Below are 25,194 nucleotides of genomic sequence, written 5' to 3' on the forward strand. Positions count from 1 at the left end.
GAATCCTAACAAAAACTATAATGACAGTGCCTGAAACATTTGATGATTTTTCTAGTAAGGAATCACCATACCTTTGCATGCTCATAAAAGTTCCTCTGGCTGCCTGTGCTAGAGGATGAGAGAAACAAGCAGAAGACCTAATGAGATTTGAACTCCCGTCTCAATCTATAAAACTAAAGTTCTAACCCTTGATCTATAATGTGAAGATTCTTCTCTAATGCACTCCAACAACCCTTGATTAAAGCTAGTCCAAAGATGGTTCCCAATGACTACTGACAGGGCTACAGTCAGAGATTATAGAAGGGAGGTAAGAAAAGGGAAAGATCTGCCACTCAAGGGAACAGAAGCAAGAGTCCAAAAATAAGTAACCTAAAACAGAACTGATTTGACATTGGCAACAGTTTACTGCAGTACCCCTAATATGGAGGCAAGCAAAGTGATCTGCAAGCCTCAATGCTACCATAAGCCTCAGAAGGCAAAAAGGATATCATTTAACATGCGTCTGTTGAGCAGTTTTGGTGAATTCCCACAGTTATGCCTTAAAAAGGATCTGTAATGGAAGCAGGGGAATCTTCTATCAGTTGAGTGAGGTACTGGGGATGTACTTATCACAGCCAGAGCACGTAATTGCAGAGGACATGTTACCTGAACAGCTATTTGACAACCAAGGACTCAATTACCTGCAAATGACTAAAACATACATAATTTTGAGGAGGTTACTAATTAGATTGTTTACCTTTGACTGGGCTTGAAACAAGCTTGGGGATTATACCAAGCTTATGGGTGCAAAGGGGTGAAGCCCATATAACTTTTACTGGGAGCAGAGCAGAAAAAATCCATTTTTGCAATCAATGACCATTTTGTTTCATCAGCATTGCTGTTGAAAAATGTATTCTGCTCTTTTGACACAAATCTGCAATATCTTGGTAGTCACTGGAAGAAAAAAAAAAAAAAAAAAAAAGATTCTGCAATTAAAACGTTGTCCACACACAACAAAACCTTGATCTCCTATGTTACATCCGAATACCAATATACTAAGACATCAAGTCTACTCATCATCCAAAATTAAAGCCGAGGCTAAAGAGCCAGAACAGTATCGCGCAAAAGTTTTGCATAACTTCTGTAAACACCGTAATGTATAGCTCTTTTCTGTGACATCCTCTTTTTAATGGGAATAAAACCCTTTTTTCGCAATTGCCGCTATGGAAAAAGTAAGCTGCGCCGGCCATTCTTGTAATACAAAGTGATTTTCTAGAAGAGGAAGCAACCCAAGTATCTGTAGAATATAGCTTGTTTATAACTTCAAAGCAACTTCTGTCCTAAGTGATGGATCTCCAGGATGGGCTAAACCATCCTCACACCAGAGTTGCCGGAGAACTCCATGACTGCTGGGACATCAATCTGGGTGATGCTTAACTGGTGAAAGTTTTGGGGGTGGAGGCAACGTGGTCTGAAAATTTGCAGATCACTTCTGGCATGAGGCTACATTCTTTCTTCTGAACGGATTAGGTCAAGATATGGATTTTACACCTTACTCCCGTTCTGTATTAACGCCACCTTTTTGGTTATTCTCTATGCTTTCACAAATCACACCACCAAAAATAATTTCATCCTACAAAGTAGTAGCTAGACAGAGTACAAATATTCAAAATCTTACCAGAACAGTAGCTGTTCTTCTCTGTTGTTGCAGTATTGTTCACTGTAGGGATCTCATGACAAGGATAGTCCCAACATCCAGTCAGTATGCCAAAGCCTTTAGATCATGTAGGCACTGTACATCACATGAATGCTCCCCATAAAGGACATAGGGCATAAACACAGCATGGAAGTAGTTACCCACAACTGAATTGCCCTAGTAGAGAACAGTCTCCATAGGACAAAGAACAGGCTATGCACATCCAGAAGGAGAAAATGCAGATGAATAAGGGGGACAGTTGGCCAGGAGGGAAACCAAAACAAAGCCCAAAAAAGAGGGCTGGAGGAAGGAAGCGAATACTGCAACAATGAAGAGAAGGGCCTCTACTGTTATGGGAAGATTTTACATAACAGTACTATGTCCTTCCATATCACTGTTGCAGAAGTCTTCATCAAAGGGAAGAGTACAAAAGCTCAATAAAGGGACTGGAAGGTGGAAGGCTGGGAAGAACCCACAACAAACCTATGCAGAATGGCTCTAGCAAAACCTGCTCTGGCCCTAGAAACCATATCCAATTTGGAGTGCTTAGTAAAGGTATGCACTAGTAGCAGTTTCAAGGATGGAACTGGTGTCCAACCCCTTGAAGAAAGTACCAGAAGAGGCAGCAGCCCTAATGGAATGAGCTCTAACTGAAGTAGTTGGATATTTGCCACAAAAACAACAAAAGGAAATGCCCTTAAATTTCTAGGAGGAGATGGTTTGCTTAGAAACAGCCAAACCCAATATTCTAGGATGAAAAGAAACAAAAAAAAAGCTTATCAGACTTCTGAATGGCCTTAGTTTTATCCAAACCGTACCTAAGCTGTCTGTGCAAATCCAAGGTATGTAAGACCCTCTCACTAGCAGAAAGAAGGAAACAAGGAAGGGAGTTCTACTGCTTGATTCAAAGACAACTGATTATTTTTCTTTATACCAAGTGTAGTTAATTAGTACAAAGGACTCCCCGTCCCTATGAAAAAAACAAAAAAAGGAGGAAAACTATAATGGCTTGAAGCTCAGAAAATCTCAAAGCAGCAGAGCAAGCAATAAGACAGTTTTCTAGGTACAATGTTGCAGAGAAGCTGGACCTGTAGGTTCAAAAGCAGCCAGTCAATTTTTCTAAAACAAAATTTAAATTCCCAAGGAGAAGGAATGTTTCCTTGGAAGACCAAGATGCAGGACACCTTTAAGAAGCTGTTTGACCTCAAAGCAAGAATCTAAAGGAGGATCAAATGGTTGACAGGCAGAAAAAGCTGACAAAATGAGCCACGCTAGACTTGTAACTCACACAAATAGGACAGAACCAAAGGAGCTGACAAAGGGTCCTAGTTACGAACATAGCACCAGACAGAAATTCTCTTCCATTTGGACATACAAGACTTTCTGGTTGCAGATTTTCTTGCTTCTTGTAAAATCCTGAGCACGTCCTCAGAAAACAAGTTACCTGGATGAGATCAAAACCCAGTCATCCACAGTGTCAGCTGAAGAGTGGGCAAGTGAGAATGGAAGAGTGACCCCTTGTCCTGTGTGAAGAGGTCAAGCATGTAAGTTATCTCGTGGTAATTGCCCTGGCCAGATGCATTACAAGGAAAACCAGTGATGTCTTGGCCGAAAGGAGGTCACTAGCAAGATTTGGGGAGAGTCCCACAGGACTCTTGGAAGGGGAGAGAAGGCATTGAGAAACCTTCCCTTCCAAGGAAAAGAAAATGGTATGTCATCCACGCCAGATAGCACTGCACTCTAACAGAAAAAAGAGGGAGCTGCCTGTTCAGAGGGAAGGCAAAAAGATCTACCCAAGGAATACCCCACTGATACATTATGTTCAGAAACACTTCTCTGTGAAGCATCCATTTTTGAATCTGTGTTTTGGACCTGCTCAAAGTGTCTGCCACTAGACTGCGCTCTGAAGGAATACATACTAACTGAAGAGATAACTGATAACAGAACCAGATCCCAGGCATGAACAGCCAGCCTGCAGAGAAGGTAAGACTTTGTGGCACCGCCACACATGTTGTCATATGACATCACTGTGGTGTTATCCGTGTAAGCCCTCAAAGGGCCTGGAGAGGGCATGGGGTGAAAAGCATGAAGGGCCAGAACAAGGGCTTTCATCTTTTTGATGTTGATAGGGTCAGACTTCTGAAATTTCAAAGTTGCTACCACCCCATCAGGTGGCCACATGAAGCCCTTTATCCCATGTCTGAAGCATCTGTGAACACTTCTTGAGAAGGGACCAGAGGCTGAAAAGGCAGGCCTGGGTTGAAAGTAAGTTGCTGAATCCACAACTTGAATTCCTGCTTCAGACATGGAATGAGAGGCACTCTGAAATTCATGGGGTGGCAATGCTGAAGCTAAACAGACTACAGGTACCACTGACGCTTCCGCATGTACAGTCTGGCAAGAGGAAGCATTGGAATTGAAGAGGCCATGAATCTCAGGTCTCAAAGAAACTCTGGCTGGAATAGAATGCAGAGGAAGAAGAGACTGGAACAAAGCTGATAAGGACAGAACTTTTGGAGGTTGAAAAAGTACAGTTGTGTACACCTACCATAAATGTAGATGTTAGAGTGTCTTCACTGTTGCAGTCATAACTGTAGGGTGATCCTGCCGGCAGGCAGCCCGAGGTCGGCCAGAATCCCAAAGTCTGGGTCCAGCGTCGGCTGTACCAGCAAGCACCCTGACATCAGAACGCAGGGATATAAAGCTGACAGCCGACGCCATCTTCTCCAGTCTTTCTTGCCCCAGATGTCAGAAGTCCCCCAAAATAACCAAAAGGTGTCCAAAAAAGGAAACACAAATACACCACAAAAGAAGTGGAAGATAAGAGGGGATTGGTGGGAGGGAAACACCGACTGCAACAGTGAAGACACTCTAATATCTACATTTATGGTAGGTGTACACAACTGTACTAGGTTCTTCGTATTTCACTGTTGCAGTCATAACTGTAGGGTGGAATCCCAAAGCTGTGAAGAGGGAGGAGGTTATGCAGAAGAAGGGGCAGCCAGAAGACCTTGCAAGACAGCAGAGGCAAAACCTGCCCTAGACTTAGAATACAAAGGGAGATTGTAGTGCTTAGAGAAAGTATGCACTGAACTCCAAGTGGCAGCTTCCAAAATGTCCTTGGTAGGAACTCCTCTGAGAGAAAGTATGCACTGAACTCCAAGTGGCAGCTTCCAAAATGTCCTTGGTAGGAACTCCTCTGAGAAAAGCTACTGAAGTGGCAGCTGCTCTAGTAGAATGACTTCTAACAGTACCTGGAATTTGTTTCACAAAGTGAGAGTAACAAAACCTTATCCCATGAGCAATCCATTTGGAAATAGTCTGTTTAGAGATAGCTTTGCCTAGAGAACTGGAGGCATAAGAGATAAGCAACTGATCAGATTTTCTGTAATCTTTAGTTCTATCCAGGTAAAACCTTAGTTGTCTGTGCACGTCCAATGAATGTAAAATCCTTTCCCCTTTGTTTTGAGGATTTGGAAAGTAGGAAGGTGAATAGTCTGATTTAAAGCCACTTTAGAAATCACCTTAGGCATAAATGTAGGATTGGTCCTCAAGGCAACTCTGTCTTGGTGGAAAATAAGGTATGGTTCCACAGCCATGAGAGCTTGCAACTCTGACACCCTTCTGGCAGAAGTCAAAGCTAATAAAATAGCTGTCTTCCAGGATAAGAACTTGATATCCGAAGCAGCAGCAGGCTCAAAGGGAGGTAAAGTAAGTTTTTCCAAAACATAATTAAGATCCCAAGCAGGAACAGGAGGAGTTCTGGGAGGTCTTAAATTCTTAGCCCCTCTCAAGAATTGTCTCACCAGCTGGTGAGAGAAGATGAGGGGATCAGTGTTGTAATGAGCAGAGATAGCACAAGCATGGATTTTAATGGAAGAAAAGGAGAGGCCTTTAAGCAAAAGGTCTGAGAGGTAAAGTAAAATGGAAGAAATGTCAGGCAAAAGAGGATCAGAACCTCGATCCCGCATCCAAATACAAAATCTTTTCCATTTAGAAGCATAGGATTTTCTAGTGCTAGGGCGCCTAGCTTCTAAGAGAACATCCAAAACTTGCTTGGGAAAAGCAGAAGGAATCAAAGGCCCTTGTAAAGCCAAGCTGCCAGGCAAAGAGTCTTGATTTGAGAGTGAAACATCTGACCCTGATGCTGGGGCAGAAGTGAAGGAAACGGAGGCAGAATCCATGGAGGTTCCAAGAATAGGTGTCTTAAAGTTGGATACCAAAACTGCCGAGGCCAATTTGGCATTATCAAAATGAAAATCTTGGGTTTGTCCTGTTTTATTTTCAGTAACACCCGAGGCAGAAGAGGCAGAGGAGGGAAGGCATATCCCGAAAGATTCCTCCAGCTGAAAGACAGGGCATCCACTTTCCAAGCTGCTTTGTGGAAGGACCTGGTGCAAAAGAGAGGCAGCTGATGGTTGAGATGAGATGCAAACTCATCTGAGGGACTCCCCAAACTGCTGCAATCCTGCTGAATATGTTGGGGTCCAGCATCCATTCGTGAGGATCCAAAAGATTTCTGCTTAGGCTGTCTGCTAAGAGATTCTGTTTTCCAGGAATGAATTGAGCTTGAAGATGCAGATTTAGATTTAGAGTTGTGTCCCATAGACTCATGGCTAGTCTGCAAAGGGGGTAGGAGTGAGAGCCCCCTTGCTTGTTTATGTACCACATGACTGTGGTATTGTCTGTGCGAATCAGAAGATGGCCTGGTTGCAAAAGACTCTGGAAGGCTAGAAGAGCATTTTGGACTGCCAACATTTCCTTCAAGTTGATGTGCCAGGTAAGATGCGTCTTTGTCCAGTAGCCCTGCTGGCAATTGTTTAGGTAATGAGCTCCCCAAGCATAATCCGAGGCGTCTGTGGATATGATCTGAGCAGGATGAGGTAGACTAAAGGGATTCCCTTCATTTGAAGCACAAGCCCTGGACCACCAAAGGAACTCCTTTTGGAGGCAGGGAATCAGAGGTATCATAGTTTCTAGGCTGTGGTAATGCTGAGACCATACACTCTTTAGGTACCATTGAAGTTTTCTCATATGAAGCCTTGCATTTGGAATCAACAGGATGCAAGAAGCCATGTAGCCCAAAGCCTGCAGGAATTTCCTTGCAGTGAGCTGAGTTAAAGTAGCCAAGGTTTTGAAAATTGATGCCAGCTGTACCGGTTTTTCTGGAGTAAGGAAGGCCCTTTGTAAGCTTGTGTTTAGAAGAGCTCCCAAAAAGATCATTTGTTGAGAGGGGATCAAATGTGACTTTTTTGTGTTCACTGAGAATCCCAGTAGTAGGAGAAGACGCTGAACAAACTGCAGATGTTGAAGTAAAAGATCCTTGCTGTCTGCCTGAATAAGGCAGACATCCAGGTAGGGGTAAATTTGAATTCCTTGGAGTCTGCAATAAGCTACTACTGGAGCCAGACACTTGGTAAAGACTCTGGACGCAGTAGATAAGCCAAAGGGCAGTACAGAGAATTGAAAGCGTCTTGAACCTGCCTTGAATCTGAGGTATTTTCTGCGTTCCTGCCTGATGGGAATGTGTAAATAGGCTTCCTTCAAGTCCAATGTCACCATCCAAGCATCCTGGGAGAGCATGGGAAGAAGTTGTTGCAGAGTAAGCATCTTGAATTTTGGAATCTCCAGAAATGTATTTAACACTGAGAGGTCCAGAATAGGTCTCCATGAGTTTTGTTTCCTTGGGACCAGAAAAAGTCTTGAGTAAAAACCTTTTCCCATCTCTGGAAGTGGAACAGGTTCTATGGCTTTCATGGCCAATAAGACGTCCACTTGATTTAAGGCCTCTGACCATTGATGTTTTGGCAGATCCGGCCAGCCCGAAGACCTTGGCAGAGTATGAAAGTGGAATTTGTAGCCTCTTAAAATCACATCCAAAACCCATTTGTCCTGGGTAATACGAGTTCAATTTTGGTAGAAAAGAGAAAGTTTTCCTCCGAGAGGGGCTTCCAGGCAAGGAGGACCTGTAGCCCAACGGAGAGAGTCATTGGGTCTGCTTCTTTTGAGATTGAGGTCTGTCTTCTCCCTTCTAGGTGAAGAAGCAGTCCATTGTCTGGACCTGTAAGTGGCCTGAGCTTGCCCCCGACCTCTGGAGCATCTATATCTTCCCCTTTGAGGCCTATTAGACATGGGAAAAGACCAATTTTTGGAGGGCCAATTTCTAGAAAATCTAGGAGGCTGAACTTGTAAAAAATCTTTAACAGTCTGCATAGATTTTGCTTTTTCTTCCATCTTTTTAATAACCTCCTCAGCCTTGGAACCAAATAAAATTCTGCTCACGAAGCCAAGCATGTCTCCTGATAACAGTACCAGAGGCAGCAGCCCTGCAAGAAGCTTCTAAGGCATCAAAACCACAATGTAAACTATGTTTGCTAACTTGTTCAGTTGCATGCAATACATCCTGTAATTCCTTGTCCTCTGCACATGCAGGAAAGGTAGAGAGCTTTTGCTTTAAAACAGACAAAAGAAATTGCTGATACTTGAACATATGAAACTGGCAATTTAATGCTCTAATAGAAAGGGTAGCAGAAGTGTAAACCTTCTTGCCCCACCTGTCCAAGGCACGAGAATCCTTTTCAGAAGGGATAGGATTTTTAGAAGAAGAAGTGGCCTTAGCAGCCCTAGAACCCTGAGAAATAGTTTCAGGATCAGCAGAAGGGTTCTTAAATAAGAATTGATGGGAGTCAGGGACTCTGTAAAATCTATCAGGCTTAGAAGGAGCAGGCGGCAAGGAATCAGGATTTAGGTTAGCTTCAGCAAAAGCATCATCCACAATATCAAGTACAGGAGGAATAGCCAAAGGTCTGTGTTGAGGGAGAAGGAGAAATTCCCTAAGTCTCTTCTTGAAAGCAGAGTAATCCTGACCTTCCCAATGAAAATGCTCCCTCATCTCATGTAAGGTTTCCCCAAAAGAGAAATCTTCAGGGAGAGAAGCAGAGGGAATAGAGTCCTCTGCATCTAAATCCTCATAAGGAGGAAAAGAATAATCCTGGTCAGAGGAAGAGACAGAAGACACAGAAGCCTGATCAGAAGAATCATAAGGAATATCCTGTCTAGGCCTTTTTTCTGGAGGAGGGTGTGAACCCCTAATCATTGTAAGTAAATCTTCAGCCATCCGAAGTAATTGCTTCTGGGACTTGGGAGCTGTATCCGAGGAAGCTTGTGAAGAAACCCTTGGTTTAACAGGAGTCTTTGACTTTGCCTTTGTCTTTGTAGAAATAGTGATATTAGAAGGCCTGAAAACTCCCTCAGAAGCCGGTACCTGCACAGCGGTTCCGACCCATCTGAAGGAGGGACGTCCGAAGGTCCTGCAGCAGTTAAAATACTAGGCCTAGAAGGCTCCCCATGGGAGTCAGTGTCGGCCATCGGTTCCGAAGTGGCGGACAGGGGCTGCAAAAGCGCCTCACTGACGACCGCCGAACCCGAAGCTGGCTCCGGCTGCAAAATATCATGTTTGGACCTCGAAGGCCTATCCTTGTCTTTGCATTTCTTTTGAATTCCGGTTGTCGGTAAAGTATCCGACGACATCCTATAATTGAATCGTCTACCGAAATAATTCAAGGCCCAATCGTACCTACGCTTGATAGTGCGAGAATTAAACCTGGCACAGAACCAACAGCAAGAAACGTCGTGGTCACGGCCTAAGCAAGGTAGACAGTAAGAGTGGAAATCTTAAACCTGGCACAGAACCGACAGCAAGAAACGTCGTGGTCAGGGCCTAAGCAAGGTAGACAGTAAGAGTGGAAATCTTTATGAGGTATTTGTTTCCCACACGATATACAATTAACTTTTTCTGACATCGGAGGAGCAAGAAAAAAGTTTCCCCAACGGGGTACTTAGCTTGAGAAGAGAAGTAGAAAACTTCGGACCAAAGACAATCAAAGCACATTGTCTGAAAACACCAACCATCGACTTGCGAGCTGCTTTCGACCGCACGGCAAGAAAGACTGGAGAAGATGGTGTCGGCTGTCAGCTTTATATCCCTGCGTTCTGACATCAGGGTGCTTGCTGGTACAGCCGACGCCGGACCCAGACTTTGGGATTCTGGCCGACCTCGGGCTGCCTGCCAGCAGGATCACCCTACAGTTATGACTGCAACAGTGAAACACGAAGAACATCAGGCATTGTCTGAATCCCGAACCCAGATACACTAGATCTTGATAGAAAGTCAGGTCAGACTTTTGAAAATTGATAGTGAATCTCAGACTTTGAACAGGAGACATGGTGTACTCCATCATATGCTATAACAGACAACTGGAAGAAGGTACCTGAAGTAACAGGTCATCTAGAAAAGGAAAAAAAATCTTAATGCCTTGAAGCCTGCAAAAGGCAGTCACAGGAGCTAGGCATTTACTGATTACCCCTGGGACAGTAGAAAGTCCAAAGGGCAAAGCAGATAAGTGAAAATGAGAACAGACAGAAACATAAAAACGTCCTGAAAAGAGGGTCAACAGAAATATAAAGGTAAGCATCCTTTAGAACCAAGGACACCAGAAAAGGCTGGGGTAGTAATATAGGAAACAGGGCTTGAAGAGTAAGCATCCTAAAAGAAGGAATCTTGAGAAAGGTGTTAGGCAAGGAGAGATCCAAAATACGTCTCCAGGTGCCCTCCTTTCAATGAGCCAGGAACATCCAAGAGAAAAAATCCCTTTCTTACTTGGGAAGCAGGGGCAGGCTGAATAGTTCCCTGGTTCACCAGGGACCCACGAACCTCTGGGAAATGAGAAAGTTGTTCCAGAGTAGGTTGGAGAATCCCTGAAAAAGAAAGGAGAAACTTCCACACCCTGAATTAACCCTGATCGATGACAGATAGAACCCAGGAATCCAAGGTGACAAAAAGACAGTTTGGAAGGCAGAGGGGGAAGCCAAAGGGACAACAGAACTTGGCCGAAGGGTGGGGTTATGGGGGGGGGGGCAGCAAGATGTCATAAATGTAGGCTTGTCAGATAAAGGAGGCTTCTGAACTACAGGACCCTGAGAAGACTTAGGAGGAGCTCGCCTACCACTCTTCCAGCCTTTAGGGCCTTTAGTGACCGAACGATGCTGCCTGCAAACAAAAGCAGACCTAGGAGAATAGCTCCTCTGGAACTTAGGGACAGAGAAAGTACAGTTTTGTACCTACCATAAATGTAGATGTTCGAAGATCCACATTGCTGCAGTCCTTACTTATGGGTAGTCCGCTGTCCTCGGTCGGCCCGAATACCAAAGTATTAGGCTGACGTCAGTCATGGGCGCACAGCCCTGACATCAGAGCGTCAGGGTATAAAAGCGCATGACCGACGTCATATCCTCAGTCTTTTCTTGCCCCAGATGTCAGAAGGCCCTAAAAGAAAGGCCACAGCCAAAAAACAGAGTACCTTCCCAAAAGATATGCCCAACTACAGCCATCACCCAAACCATATAACCATGCTAAGCTACAGAGGTGAAGGAGGGAGGGATTGGACTGCAGCAATGTGGATCTTCGAACATCTACATTTATGGTAGGTACAAAACTGTACTATGTTCTTCATCTCACATTGCTGCAGTCCTTACTTATGGGTAGAATCCCAAAGCAACGGGAAAGGGAGGTTGGAAAAATCATAAAGCATTAGGAGCTGCTAGAATGCCCTGTAAAATTGCAGTGGCAAATCCAGCCCTAGACTTAGAATAAAGAGGAAGGTGGTAATGTTTAGAAAAAGTATGTACTGAACTCCAAGTGGCTGCTTCCAAAATATCCTTTGTCGCTACCCCCCTAAGAAAGGCAGTAGAAGTTGCAGTAGCTCTAGTGGAATAAGGTCTAATCCCAGCCGGAATCTCCTTACCATGATGGGAATAACAAAAAGAAATACAAAACCCAATCCATTTAGAAATAGTTTGTTTTGAAACAGGCTTACCCTGTGAAGCCAAAGCAAAAGAAACAAACAACTGCTGAGACTGTCTGAACTCCTTGGTTCTGCTCAAATAATAACGCAACTGCCTGTGAATATCCAAAGTATGCAAAATCTTCTCCCCTTTATTTTGAGGATTTGCATAAAAAGTAGGTAAATGAATAGTTTGGTTTAAGGCCACACTAGAAACCACTTTAGGCATAAAGGAAGGATTAGTACGCAAAGATACCCTATCCTTATGAAAAATCAAGAAAGGCTCCACTGCCATAAGGGCCTGTAATTCAGAAACCCTTCTTGCAGAAGTAATGGCCAACAAAAAAGCAGTTTTCCATGACAAATACTTTAACTCGGCCGTAGCCGCAGGCTCAAAAGGTTGTAGAGTAAGCTTTTCCAACACAAAATTGAGATCCCAAGCAGGAGCAGGAGCTCTACGTGGGGGTCTTATGTTCTTTGCCCCTCTGAGAAACTGCTTAAACAAAGGATGAGAGAATAAAGGAGGGTCACAGTCATAATTAGCCGAAATGGCTGCAGCATGAACCTTTATGGAGGAGAAGGACAAACCCTTGTTTAATAACTCAGTAAGATATTGTAAGGAAGCACTCAAATTAGGCTTGGAAACATCAAAGTCCTTCCCTTTGCTCCAAATAAAAAATCTCCTCCATTTATCAGAATAAACTTTCCTTGTACTAGGCCTCCTGGCCTCCAAAATAACATTCAAAGCTTGTTGTGGAAGCTGAGAACCTCCAGAATCTAAAACAGAATATGCCAGGCTGTTAGATGCAGAGACTGAATTCTGACATTGAGAAAGTGATTGCCCTCCTGAGACAAAAGGTGTGGAATCAAAGGCCATGGAGGCTCTCGGACCAAACTCCTCAGTAGTGGGTACCAGTGTTGTCGAGGCCAATCCGGTGCTATCAGGATCATGGATGGCTTGTCTTGTCTGGCCTTCAAGAGAACCTTGGCCAGAAGAGGTAGAGGTGGAAAGGCATATACATGAAGATTGTTCCAACTGAATGACAGAGCATCCACCTTCCAAGCTGTGGGATGAAACCTTTTTGTGCAAAACTTTGGCAACTGGTAATTTAGTGGGGAAGCGAACAGATCTATGTCTGGAGTTCCCCATGACACTGTCAACTTTTGAAATACCTGAGGATCCAATTTCCACTCGTGGGGATCCACTATTTGTCTGCTCAATACATCTGCTAAGGAGTTCTGTGCTCCTGGTAGGAATCTTGCCTGAAGATTGAGGTTGTAACTGAGAGCTGTCTCCCACAAAATCATCGCTTGTCTGCAAAGAGGGTACGAATGAGTTCCCCCTTGCTTGTTGATGTACCACATGACAGTTGTGTTGTCTGTTAGAATCAACACCTGCCCTGGGTGAAGTAAATCCTTGAAAGCCATTAATGCAAATTGTACTGCTAACATCTCCTTCAGGTTGATATGCAAATGTTGAAGTCTGGCAGGCCACGTGTCTTGCACCCATTTCCCATTGAGGTGTGCTCCCCAAGCCTTGTCCGAGGCATCCGACGTTAGAATCTGACTCGCCTCTGGTCGGGTCACAGAGAGTCCCTTGTTTAGGTGACATTCCTGAGCCCACCACAAAAATTCCTTCTGAATGCAAGGTATTATTTGAATGACAGTGTCTAGATCCTGGCAGTGTTGTGTCCATAGATTTTTGAGATACCATTGAAGCTTCCTCATATGCAATTTGGCATTGGGAAGCACCAGAATACAAGATGCCATGAACCCCAAGGCTTGAAGGACTGTCCTTGCAGTCAGCCTGGACTGTAGAGACATTTGATGGAAATAAAGAGAAAGACTTTTCTGTTTGTCCGGGGTCAAAAAGGCCATCTGGGAAGCTGTATTCAGTCTCACACCCAGAAAGCACATGTCCTGAGAGGGTACTAGACTGGACTTTGTTTTGTTCACAGAATACCCTAGGCATCTTAACACTACCATCACATACCGTAGATGCTGAAGAAGCTTGTCCTGGTCTTGTGCAATAATCAGGCAATCGTCCAAATAAGGATAAATTTGTATTCCTTCCATCCTGAAAAAGGCAATCACTGGAGACAGAACCTTTGTGAACACTCTGGGTGCAGTAGATAAGCCAAAGGGCAATGCAGAGAACTGATAATGTAAATTTCCAGCTCGAAAACGCAGGTACTTCCTGCAACTGGGCCTGATAGGAACATGAAGATAAACCTCTTTTAGATCCAGAGTTACCATCCAGTGATCTTTTCCTAGCAGAGGCAAAAGCTGTTGTAATGTTAACATTTTGAACTTTGGAATGTCCAAATAAGTGTTGAGGAGAGATAAATCCAAAATCGGTCTCCACGTGTTTCCTTTCTTTGGTACTAGAAACAGGCGGGAATAAAACCCTAGACCCACTTCTGAAGGAGGTACTGGCTGTATGGCTCCCATGTGAAGAAGTAATGAAATCTGTTTGTGAGCCTCCATCCTTTGCAGAGGAGGAATGTCTGGCATACCTTTGAAAGGAGGCAATGTATGGAAATAAAACTTGTAACCTTTGTTTATAATGTCCAACACCCATTTGTCTTGGGTGACTAAAAACCAATTTTGCTTGAAGAGAGCTAGCTTTCCTCCCAAAGGAGCTGCCAGGCAAGAAGAATCTGGCAGCTGAAAATGCAGGTCATTGGGCCTGTTTACGAAAGGACTGGCCCCTACCCTCACCAGCAGATTGAGCAGGCGAACTCCAGGTTCTAGGCCTAAAGGTACTCTGAGCTCTGCCCCTACCACGCCTAGATCTACCCCTAGACTGGGAATCAGAAGAAGGGTAAGTCCACCCCTTAGCAGGCCAATTTCTACTAAACTTAGGAGGTTGAACCTGCAGAAAATCTTTAACAGTCTGCATAGACTTAGCCTTGTCCTCCATTTTCTTCAAAACAGACTCCACAGGAGGACCAAACAACACTTCGGACTGTAAAGGGGCATCCAGAATTCTAGACTTAACATGTTCAAATAAATTCTGATCCTTAAGCCAGGCATGCCTGCGAAGAACTGAACCAGTGGCAGCCAGAAGCCTGCAAAGCATCAAAGCCACACTGCAAAGAATGTTTCCCCACCTGTTCAGAAACATGCACCAAATCTTGCAATTCTTTACACTCTATGCCCTCCGCCAAAGCATCCACTTTAGATTTTAGCTGAGACAGGAGGAAATTCTGATATTTCAACATATGAAACTGGCAATTTAAAGCCCTCATCGCCAAAGTAGAAGAGGTGTAAACCTTCTTACCCCATCTGTCCAAAGCTCTTGCTTCCTTATCTAGAGGAACCGGATTCTTTACAACAGAAGCCCTAACACCCTTAGGCCCCTGACTAATAGTTTCTGGGTCTGCCCTAGGACTCTTATATAGGTATTTATGAGCCTCAGGTACCCTATAATACCTGTCCGGTTTAACTGGTGCAGGAGGCATAGAATCTGGATTAAAGGAGGCCTCCGAGAAAACATCCTGAACAACATCCAAAACAGGAGGAATAGCCAATGGTCTGTGCTGTGGTAAAAACAAAAACTCTCTAAGCCTCTTTCTGGAATCTGAGTAATCCTGTCCTTCCCACTTAAAATGTTCCCTCATAGAGTGTAAGGTTTCTGAAAATGAAAAATCCTCTGGAGGGGAAGCAGAAGGAGTAGAATCCTCTGCATCGGAATCCGAATAAGGAGGAAAATCTTGAATATCCTCAGCAGAAGACTCAGAATCATCTGAGGCCTGTTCCAAAATTTCCAACTCTGGCTCTACCCTGGGCCTCTTATCAGGAGGGGGCATGGAACCTCTAATTAAAGAAATCAAATCTTCTGCCATTTTAAGCATATGCTTCTTAGGTACAGACCCTGAAGAACCAGAACTAACTCCAGAAAAAGGCAAAACAGTCCTGCCCTTAGAAGGAGCCCTAGAAACAGTAGCAGAAGGCCTAACCCCCTTAGGCAAAGAAAGGAGAATAGTAACCTGAGAGGCCCCTTCAGCCTGACCTGACTCCTGTGAAGCCACATCCTGTAAAATCAAGGTTTCCCCCTGAGACTCAGAGACTTCAGCCGGATCCACCTGTTCCACTGCAGTCTCTAAAGGACCGGCGTCCGAAATGGACGAAACATCCTGTCTAGGCTTTACAGATTTGTCTTTACGCTTCTTCGTGGAAGCGGGCGTCGGAGGATCCGACGGCATATTATAATTACACCGTTTGCCAAAAACTAACCTAGCGCAATCTAGCCTTCTCTTAATAGTGCGCTTATTAAATCTAGCACAAAACCGACACCCAACTACGTCATGCTCCGGTCCCAAGCAAGGGATACAAAGCGAGTGGTAATCCCTATGCGGTATCTGCTTCCCACAAGAAATACAATTATTCACTTTTTCTGACATCCGGTAAACAACTGAGGCAAGAAAAAACAAAAATGCTCCCCAACGGGGTACTTAGCCCAACTTGGTATGTCTGAAACTCCGAAAAACGAAAAATTTCAGAAAGCCGAACGGCACTTGCAACGCTGCTTCTGCATCGGACCATGCGTCAAAAAAGACTGAGGATATGACGTCGGTCATGCGCTTTTATACCCTGACGCTCTGATGTCAGGGCTGTGCGCCCATGACCGACGTCAGCCTAATACTTTGGTATTCGGGCCGACCGAGGACAGCGGACTACCCATAAGTAAGGACTGCAGCAATGTGAGATGAAGAACATCACAAAAATATGTTTAAGGTCCTGCAAAGCTTTACCTTTTCCTAATTGTGAAAAAAACCTAGCTCCAGCCAGATGTAGCCCCACTCTGTTCGCCCTCGCTACACTCAGACTTGCTCCACTCCTCTGCCCTACCCCCATTCCCACACACCCTCTCAATTACATTTATACCTACCTAAACTCCTCCCCCTGCAACTCTTGTACCCACACACTGCCAATAATCTTTTAGCTAATCACATACTACCAGATCCTCTCCACCAATACCATACTTAGAATTTATCCTCCATTAAATCTTACCAGACACTCCTCCTATACCTCATCATTCTACCTCTACCCAGCCTAACCCACTACATATACGCTTTACCATACTGCCGCCCACTATATTCTCTTAGCATATTTCACTAAATCAGCCACACTCCCACTCATTGTCCTAACTTTCAGTCTTCTCATACATATCACATCACTAAAGCCTCAAAACCCCCTAACAAAAAAAATCTACCGCATCCAATACTTCCATAGAAGTGAAAACAGATACCGTCTCTAATACATCATCCATCCTATATAATTACAGCCTACTATTATGCAACAAATTTAAAATCCTACATACCTCCCCTAAACCAACACCCATCCCTTAACAAATGTGAAAATATTACACAAAACCACCCTCCTCAACCACCACAGCACAATCTACTCATATACAGCCCAATGTGGTGACATCCATCCCTATCCAGGACCCAGTTCTAACCCTACCACCTCCAAGATCTCTTCCCCTAAAAATCTATTTTTAGTCGTTCCTAATCTGCACAGCATCTGCAACAAAATTTGAGAACTCCTTCCATGGCTCTTCCAACACTCCCCAGACATCCTAGGAGTCTATGAATCTTGGCTCAAGCTACGTGTTAAAGATACTGAACTATTCCCACCAAGCTATAACAAGAGCAGACCGAACCGATAAAAAAGGGGAGGTGTAGCCTTAATCTATCCCAACACTCCGACATTACTCCTATATCTCAAACCTGTCCCATTCCCTTTGTACTGTTGAAATTCTCTTAGCTTCCTTAAAAACTAACACCAACAAACAAATACGCATCGCAGATTATATATTCCACCAGAGAACAACATCCCTATATTAGAAGACATCCCAACCTAGATCACTCAAAACATATCCAATGAAACTATCATGGGGGGGGGGGTCCTATTACCTGACAGAACGTTTAGGTTAGTGAATACCTAAATGTTGATCTGGTAACAGCGAAAGCAAAAAACCACGAACAGCCGATTTAATGCAGGGAAAGAATTCCCTTAGTTGTTATGCAATCTCGGAGTTGGTATATTTAGTTGGGGGGGGTACAGCCCCCATATGGGAGTGTGTGGGAGGCAAAGCCCCCCCACTTTTTTTTTTTTTGCGGCCGAAGGATTCATTTTCTATGTTAAATCGGCCGTTCACGGTTTTAATTTTTCGATATTACCAGATTGATGTTTTTGTATTCCCTAACCTAAATGTTCGATCAGGTAATCTAGACGCTCATGGGAAATAGCAATGCTAAATGGCAAAACCTAAAATCCAACTACCCCACCAACAGCATAAACCTACATGGTTTTACTAAATTCATCTCCACTCCAATTACAATTCCAACCAATAACAACCAAGGGAGCTATTCTTGACTGGATCCTGGTTATACATCCCCACAAATACTCCAACTTGGGAACACTACTAGATAGCTAAAGTAACCACCTACCCACAGAACCATGACCTACAACCCCAAAAAACACACCTATAACAGCTCCTACAACTTGTCTAACTTCAACCAACACTACTTTAATTCAACACTAAAATTAAACTGGTCAGTACTAAAAATCCTACCCTTAGATGAGGCAGTCAGCCACTTCAACAAAATATTTCTGGATAGCTTTAACAACCTAGCCCCACTCCACACAAAAAGGATAAAAAATAATCATGCTCCCTAGCTAACCAAGCCTACCAAAAAACTACTAGTAACAAGAGATGAAGCTTGGCAAGAATGGCAAAGAACCAAAAACAACCTAAGTAACACAAGTATAAATAGCTACACAACCAAGCAAAAAGAGAAAATTATTAGCTCCTAGGAGAAATTATGCTGATCTCCCATAAAAACAACCCCAAAAATGTTTGGCACACCATTTCTCAACTCCACACTCCTGGGACCAAAGAAAACCCATCTCCTGCCACTGATAAAACCTCAATCTAAACAGCAGAAACACACACATTATCAACAGCATATTCAATTCACTCGATCATGCCAACAAACCCTGCAACTCGCACACCATGACCACCACCAACCTATCCCAAACAACTAAACATTCCTCCTCTTTTCTCCCACAGGACACACACAACTGATCAACATCCTCCTCTCTTTACTCTCCAACCTGTAACCACTCACCACATAAATAGATTAATCCTTAAACCAAAACCCTGTTCTTCCTCCATTGACAGCCTCTCCAAAGAGTACTTAAAATACACTGCTGATGCTACAGCTTATCCGATCAGCATACTCATCAACCAATCCATCTCAGAATCCTACATCCCCATCCTATGGAAAAAAATCCATAATAACCCCCTTACATAAAGGTGGTAAGTGCAATGACATTTCCAATTACCATCCTTTCACTATCCTATCCCCCCTATCCAAACTGCTAGAAAATGTATACATAAACTACTTAATCATACTCTTTAAAACAATTTACTTACCCCACCCAACACAGTTTCAGACCATCACACAGTACAACTAATGCATTAATCTCCTTCACAGATACAGTCAAAGCCATGGATGCCAGACTACTAACCTCTGTATTACGCTTTGATTTATCTAAGGCCTTCAATACAGTTTCCCTCCCAAAAATATTACAAAAACTCTTTACCCTTGGTCTTTCCCCCACAGCTCAACAATGGTTCAACAGCTACTTAACAGACAGGCAACAATGTGTAAAATGCAGCAGGGAAGTCTCTCCTACTATCTACCAAATAAGAGTTCTGCAGGGATCTATTCTTGGGCCATTACTCCAACATCTTCGTTAACAACCTTCATACTGCCTCTCACCATAGCTCCCTAATACAATATGCTGACAATTCCACCATCATCTCCTCCTCCAACAACACGAAACATCTTCTACATCTAACCCAATTTGCCTTCTCTTCCATCAAACCTGGCTAAACAATGCACAGCCCCTGGTGAACCCAAATAAAACCAACCCCCTCCCCCTTTCCATCCAAAAATCTCTCAGCCAACTTTAAGATCTTTCCACTAAACAATATTCAAATAGAAGTTGCATCTCAAACCAAATTATTAGGAGTGACCATAGACCGTAAGCTTTCCTTTGATCTACATATCCACAATGCAAATAAAAAAAACTCACTGCAAACTAGGAATGCTCTACACGCACAAAAACTTCATGAATACCACTAAATCCACCCTAGCCACTACTTATCTGCCCCCCTCTCCTCTATGGTGCTCGCATCCTAAACATTCAGATTACCCTAAAACAAACCTGAATCTTGTTATAACAAAATTGCTAAATTTGCAATTAATGCACCTCATTACATACACACCACTGTGCAGCTCTCAGTGCCCCCTGGTTAAAAATTCCACACCTAGACCACCTACGACTCAGAATGGCACACAGTTATATATCAATCCGATAACTGCCCTGCTCTCAAATCACTCCTCCAAACCTAAATACCCATCAGGACCTTCCTATCTGAAGACAAGCAACTAATAACCCTACACAGACCAAACCAAAATGCTGGATAGTGTTTACACTCCTACACTGTAGCAAACATCTGGAATGCCTTACCAACACACAGAGCAATAGCAAACAAGAATTTTAAACTCACACTAAAAAAAACACCTAGTAGCAAGTAGGTTGTTTTGGAACAGGGGTAGCCAACAACCCAGTTCCTATCCCCTTCCTCACCTCCCCCTTTACTCCACTATACTTCTTCCTTCCTCCCCTCTTCCTGCCTTTCCCCTTCACTCTATTTTAGTCTACTACCCATACTACACTTACTCCTTTCTTCCCCCTTCAAAGGCCAAAGCAGCCAGATTATTGAAATCTGACAAAGAACCTGATACACTGATTACAAATATTAAGCTCCTCTCTTTAAAATCTGCCGCTGGACTTACTGATGTATATTAGTTGATCATTTTACCCTTTTTCTAAGTGTATACTTAGTTTTCCTTCAAAAATGACCTCTAACTATATAAAGCATTTCAAATTGTATTCCAAATGTCTACCTCCCTGGGCCTCTGTTGAAAATGGGTTCCTGACCCAGTAAGACTTTCCTGGTCAACAAATGTCAAATACGTAAGTACATAAAAAAGCAGGAGCAGCAGTCCGAATGAGATTTTTATTATCCAAGGCAGCATCCAGCAACTTGGCCTTAATGACTTCAGCTAATGACTGCAGGTGAAGCCAAGAATAAATGCCTCACAAGAAACCAAAATCAGCAGTTCTGAAGAGGCATCAGCAGCATCATAGGTACACTTGAGAGACTGACGAGCCACCTGAGAGGTAAAACTCAAAATAGAAAGTGCAAAAGATTTTGCTTCAAAATCAGGGAGGTCAGAAAGAACCGGATAAGCCTGGGCAAACAAGGCTGGACCATATCTGGTCATATGGGTCTGGTAACTGATGGCCAAAAAGGCCAAAGTAGAAGCAGTGTAATCCTTCTCACCAGTTCTCTCCATAGCCTTACTGTCCTTATCTTAAAGCAGCAATTTGGAAGAGGGCAAAAGAAGGCTTGTCAGAAGAGACTGACACCACTGCAGGAGGATACTCAGAACTGACTATCTTCAGGAACCTTATAGAACCAGTCAGGTTTATTTGGAGTAGGAAGCTAAGAATCAGGAGACTTAGAAGCAGCTATAAAAGGTGTCTAATAAAGCAACCAACACAGGGGGTACTACCAAAGATTTAGGAGCGACTACCTGAGGCAGCTCATAATACCTTTTCTGGATATCAAACACTTGATGGAATACTTTATGTGAGATTCTTCTCATCCTAGCTATAAGTGTCTCCAAAAGGGGAAGAGTAAGATAAGGACCCATCATCAAACTCTGAATCCTCATCTGAGGAATCATGTTCCCCAGTCTGTTTGGAGGGAGTTGAAGATCAGGGGGGATCAGGGGAGGATATGCACAGAAACCCTTTGGAAAGGCATCAGGGCCATTAAGTCATTAAACAGATCCTAAGTACACTCCTGCCAATGTTTTTGAGGATCCTTAGGGCATACAAAAGTATACCTAGTCTTCTGCTTTTTCTTGGTAGGGATGTCTGCCCTAAAACACCCGAAGTTCCTAACCTTGACGAGATTCAATAAGAGAACCCGGAACATTTTCCCTGACCAGAGTTTGATCATCTCGGAGAGCCCCAGAGGGATTCCACAATCGCAGTTCCCTATCAACATCCGAAAACTATGCTTGTAAAGCCTCAGAGGACATGCGAAAAGAAGGATCTCTGCCAGCCTCTGATGGGGTCATGGCAGAAAGATCCCATATGGACACCAGACAGCCTACAGAAAATCCAGTGGAGGGTGGACAGCTAAAGAATCCGGTGGAGATTTCTTGGCCTTCTTACTTAATGGTACTTCAGAGTTAGAAGATTCTGCCATGCTACTCTAAGCAGTTTAAGTCTCTGGTTCTCAAGACAGATTGCCATGGAATACAACCATGTTCTAAGAGCCTTGGGCACAAACACTTTACAAATGCTACAGGACACATGGTTGTGGGAAGCACCCAGACAAAAAAAGACGCTGTTCATGACCATCCTTATGGGGAATCTGCTGCTTCTAACACGGACATTTTCCCTTCTTGAATGACATGAACCATAGGTAGCCAAAAGAGAATGAGAGCAAACAAGAGAGACCCCAACTGGGCTAGGTATTCAGCACAGCAAAAGGACATTCATACAGATGTATTGATGAAGGCGTTCAGACTGTCACCAAAGTTGTTCTGGGTAACTGGGTCTTGAATGGGGAGCATACTTATGACATATGGTGCATGCAAGCTCTAAAAACTTTGGTATACTGGCCAGACATAGGGATCTTCTGCAAAGAATAGCCCAATGGTGAAGAATACTGCAACCGTGATATAGGAGGACATCAGTCTACCACAGCTCAACATGAAATCAAGACAGTTGCGACCATGATGTCTTACGCAAGCTGCTACAGTCTTGGCCACAGTCTTGGCCAACAAACATGGAGAGTCAAAGGTACACAGCTCCACACAGAAGCCTCCCAAACTAAAGTTTTAACAGCCTTCAACATATTCCCATTCCTTGAAGTCTGGAATAAGGGACATCTCTTCCAAGTCTTGCTTAACAGGAGGAGTCTGGACATGAGATGCGATTAAGAAAGTGGCAGAAGCAGAAAAGTCTATAGCTTCTGACTCTGTTCAGGGCAAGGGGGTACAAAGCAGCCTCTGACTGCACAGTACAAAAATATCCCAAAGAAATCTACCCTGGAGAGTAATCTACATTATAGCATACATAAGACAGTGTACTTTAACAGTGTCAAAGAGCTACCAGTTAGCAAATATTGTATCCTTCACAGTGGGCACAAAATGTTAGAATTGGACTTCTGGGGTAACCTTTCTCCACAAAATAATGTGCAGACCATTTAAGGGGAGGAACAGATAGGCCACTTGACAGGTATTTCATAACAGTAACGACTTTTCCAAAGGAAAGGTTCCCAGGAAAGTTGGCACAGTCTGAGAACTCACTACAACAGTCCATTTCCAAGAGAGGACCCTCTGTCCCCTTGGACTCCATAATAGCAGAGTATGCAGATAAAAATGATCCCCCTCTGGCTAACAACCATGACCCAACTTAAGCTCCCCATTCACTCAGGAAGCAGTGAGGTAGCACACAGCATGAGACTGTTAGATAAACCGATGTCTGACTAATGTATGGATGCTTGCCATGACACTGACGCAAATGTGAGACTAGCATGGGTCATAGTGATGGCAACAGTCCCACTTACAGAAGTATGCCTTCCTTCACCAGTTGGCATCTTCCATCACGTGGTGAACAAATGTCACAGTCTGGCAAAGACACAGCTATCTCAACCCTTGCTGGTAGTTCCACAGTAGCTCAAAGAAAACAAAGGGAGCCAATCCCTCTGAAGTGTCCAGACTCAGAAAAAGCCAGTGGAATTTATGACCTGTTCCCTGCTTATGCGGCACTGTGTCGGTGATTCAAGAGAGGTAGCTGCTGAAACTAGTGTTTCAGTTCTGAGAATGGCTGCTGTGCTTATGATCATTCTCATGATTGTTCATACAGTGAAGTGATGGCATCATTCTAGTGAACACAACTCTGTGAAAAACTAAATCAGGCCATCGACGGTACTCTTGACTGAGGCACAGGCAAACTCTGAAACACAGATAGACATTGTCTGTCTATTTTTCTGCCTTTAGTATTCCTACTAGGTATACAAAAGAACAAAAGACAAGATCTCTTCAACAATCCTCCATACCACTAATAAAATAAAGCAAAATCTGGTTGAAGTAAAAGATTTTGGTTAACATCCAACTAAAATGGTACATAAGCTACTACCTACCTGTTCAGGTTCTATGGCAATTCGCTGTTTAAAATGTTGGAACACCTTGTCTTCTTCACTCTCACTTTTTGCCATAGCTTCCAACTCCTTTTCATCCAGGCAGTTGCTTGCAAAATCTTAAAAGGAAAATAAGCACTTCAGAACATGGGCAACAGCTATGTAACAATATTGTTTACCTGCAAATGTGCATTTTCCATTACACCAGAAACCTGAACATTGCACTTTTTCCTGCAACAACAATTTCAAAACTTCAGCAAGTACTTTGAGAAAGTAACACAATGAAATAAGCCTCAAAATACAAGGCTAAAAAGGTATTATGAATTACTAAAAATTAAAAGTTATGTTCTCACCAAAACAATGCATCTGTGTTGTCCATTTTCATTCTCCCTCAACATATGGGTTACGGATCCAATCTCGGATCTGACTCTGCTGTAAACCATAGACTTATGGACCCAACACTCAAGCTTCTCCCTCTACTCATAATGCCCTAGTCAGCCTACAATATATCAGACCAAGTTTGCTTCCTTACAGATCCCAAGATACAGAGGGAAAGAGAAATAACAGCACAGCTGGGGGTCAAACCTGAACAAAAGTTTACAAAAAATAGGAAGGAGGAAGAGGGAGGGAAGTTGAGGAACAATGAAAATGGGCAACACAGTTATAAAGTTATGAGTACATAACGAATATCTGATGTCCTTTTCATTCTTCCTCAATGCATGGGATAGAGCCCCCAGCTTTGTGAATCCTGAGTGGCTCTCATGGATGAATAATCCGGAAAACTGGCAAACCAAATAGAAGGCAAATCTAACTTGTAATGAGCAATAAAGGTGCAAGTTTTAGACCAGGTAACTGATGTGCAAATATCATTAATGGAAGTTCTAGACCAGAAGGCAGAAGAGGCCATAGAGCTAGCTGAATGGGCCTTAGGAGGCTTTGAGAAGGACAGACCTTTCTGAGAGTCTATACAAAAGAAATGCAGTCAGTAATCAATTTGGCCACGGTAACTACAGAAACTGGTAATCCCAGTCTGTTCTGTGACATAGAGAGACAAACATCTGGTCTGTTTTCCTGAAATCCTTTATCATGTGTAAATGGAATCATAGTTGTCTAAATATATTTAAAATATGCCCTGTACTATCTCTTATTTGAAAGATTAGGGAAGCAGACAGGCAGATAAATTGTTTTACTGATATTTGATTCAGAAACTACTTTTGGAAGAAAGGATGGATTGGTTTTGAAAGGTGTGTGTGAAAAACAATGTACGCTAAAAATTCCAGAACTGAATAAATAGGAGCTGCAAGATGGTCAACATCCTCATGGGCCCAAATTGAAAATCTTTTCTATTTACTCCTCCAGGTCTTTCTTGT

The 25,194-nt window shown here is 43.3% G+C and overlaps 1 protein-coding gene across 4 annotated transcripts in view; it reads right to left on the reverse strand.

Moving 5' to 3' along the window:
- Positions 1-25,194, reverse strand: part of PDCD2 (programmed cell death 2) — a 289,253-nt gene that overhangs the window by 142,501 nt on the left and 121,558 nt on the right. For all 4 annotated transcript variants that reach the window (XM_044086050.1, XM_044086129.1, XM_044085975.1 and 1 more), the window contains one exon: positions 23,828-23,943. In XM_044086050.1, coding sequence (XP_043941985.1) covers positions 23,828-23,943 — 116 coding nt within the window. The remainder of the gene's footprint in view (positions 1-23,827; positions 23,944-25,194) is intronic.

This window comes from Protopterus annectens, chromosome 1.part0 (genome assembly GCF_019279795.1).
Source record: "Protopterus annectens isolate FY-2018-M chromosome 1.part0, PAN1.0, whole genome shotgun sequence".
Taxonomy (NCBI): Eukaryota; Metazoa; Chordata; order Ceratodontiformes; family Protopteridae; genus Protopterus; species Protopterus annectens.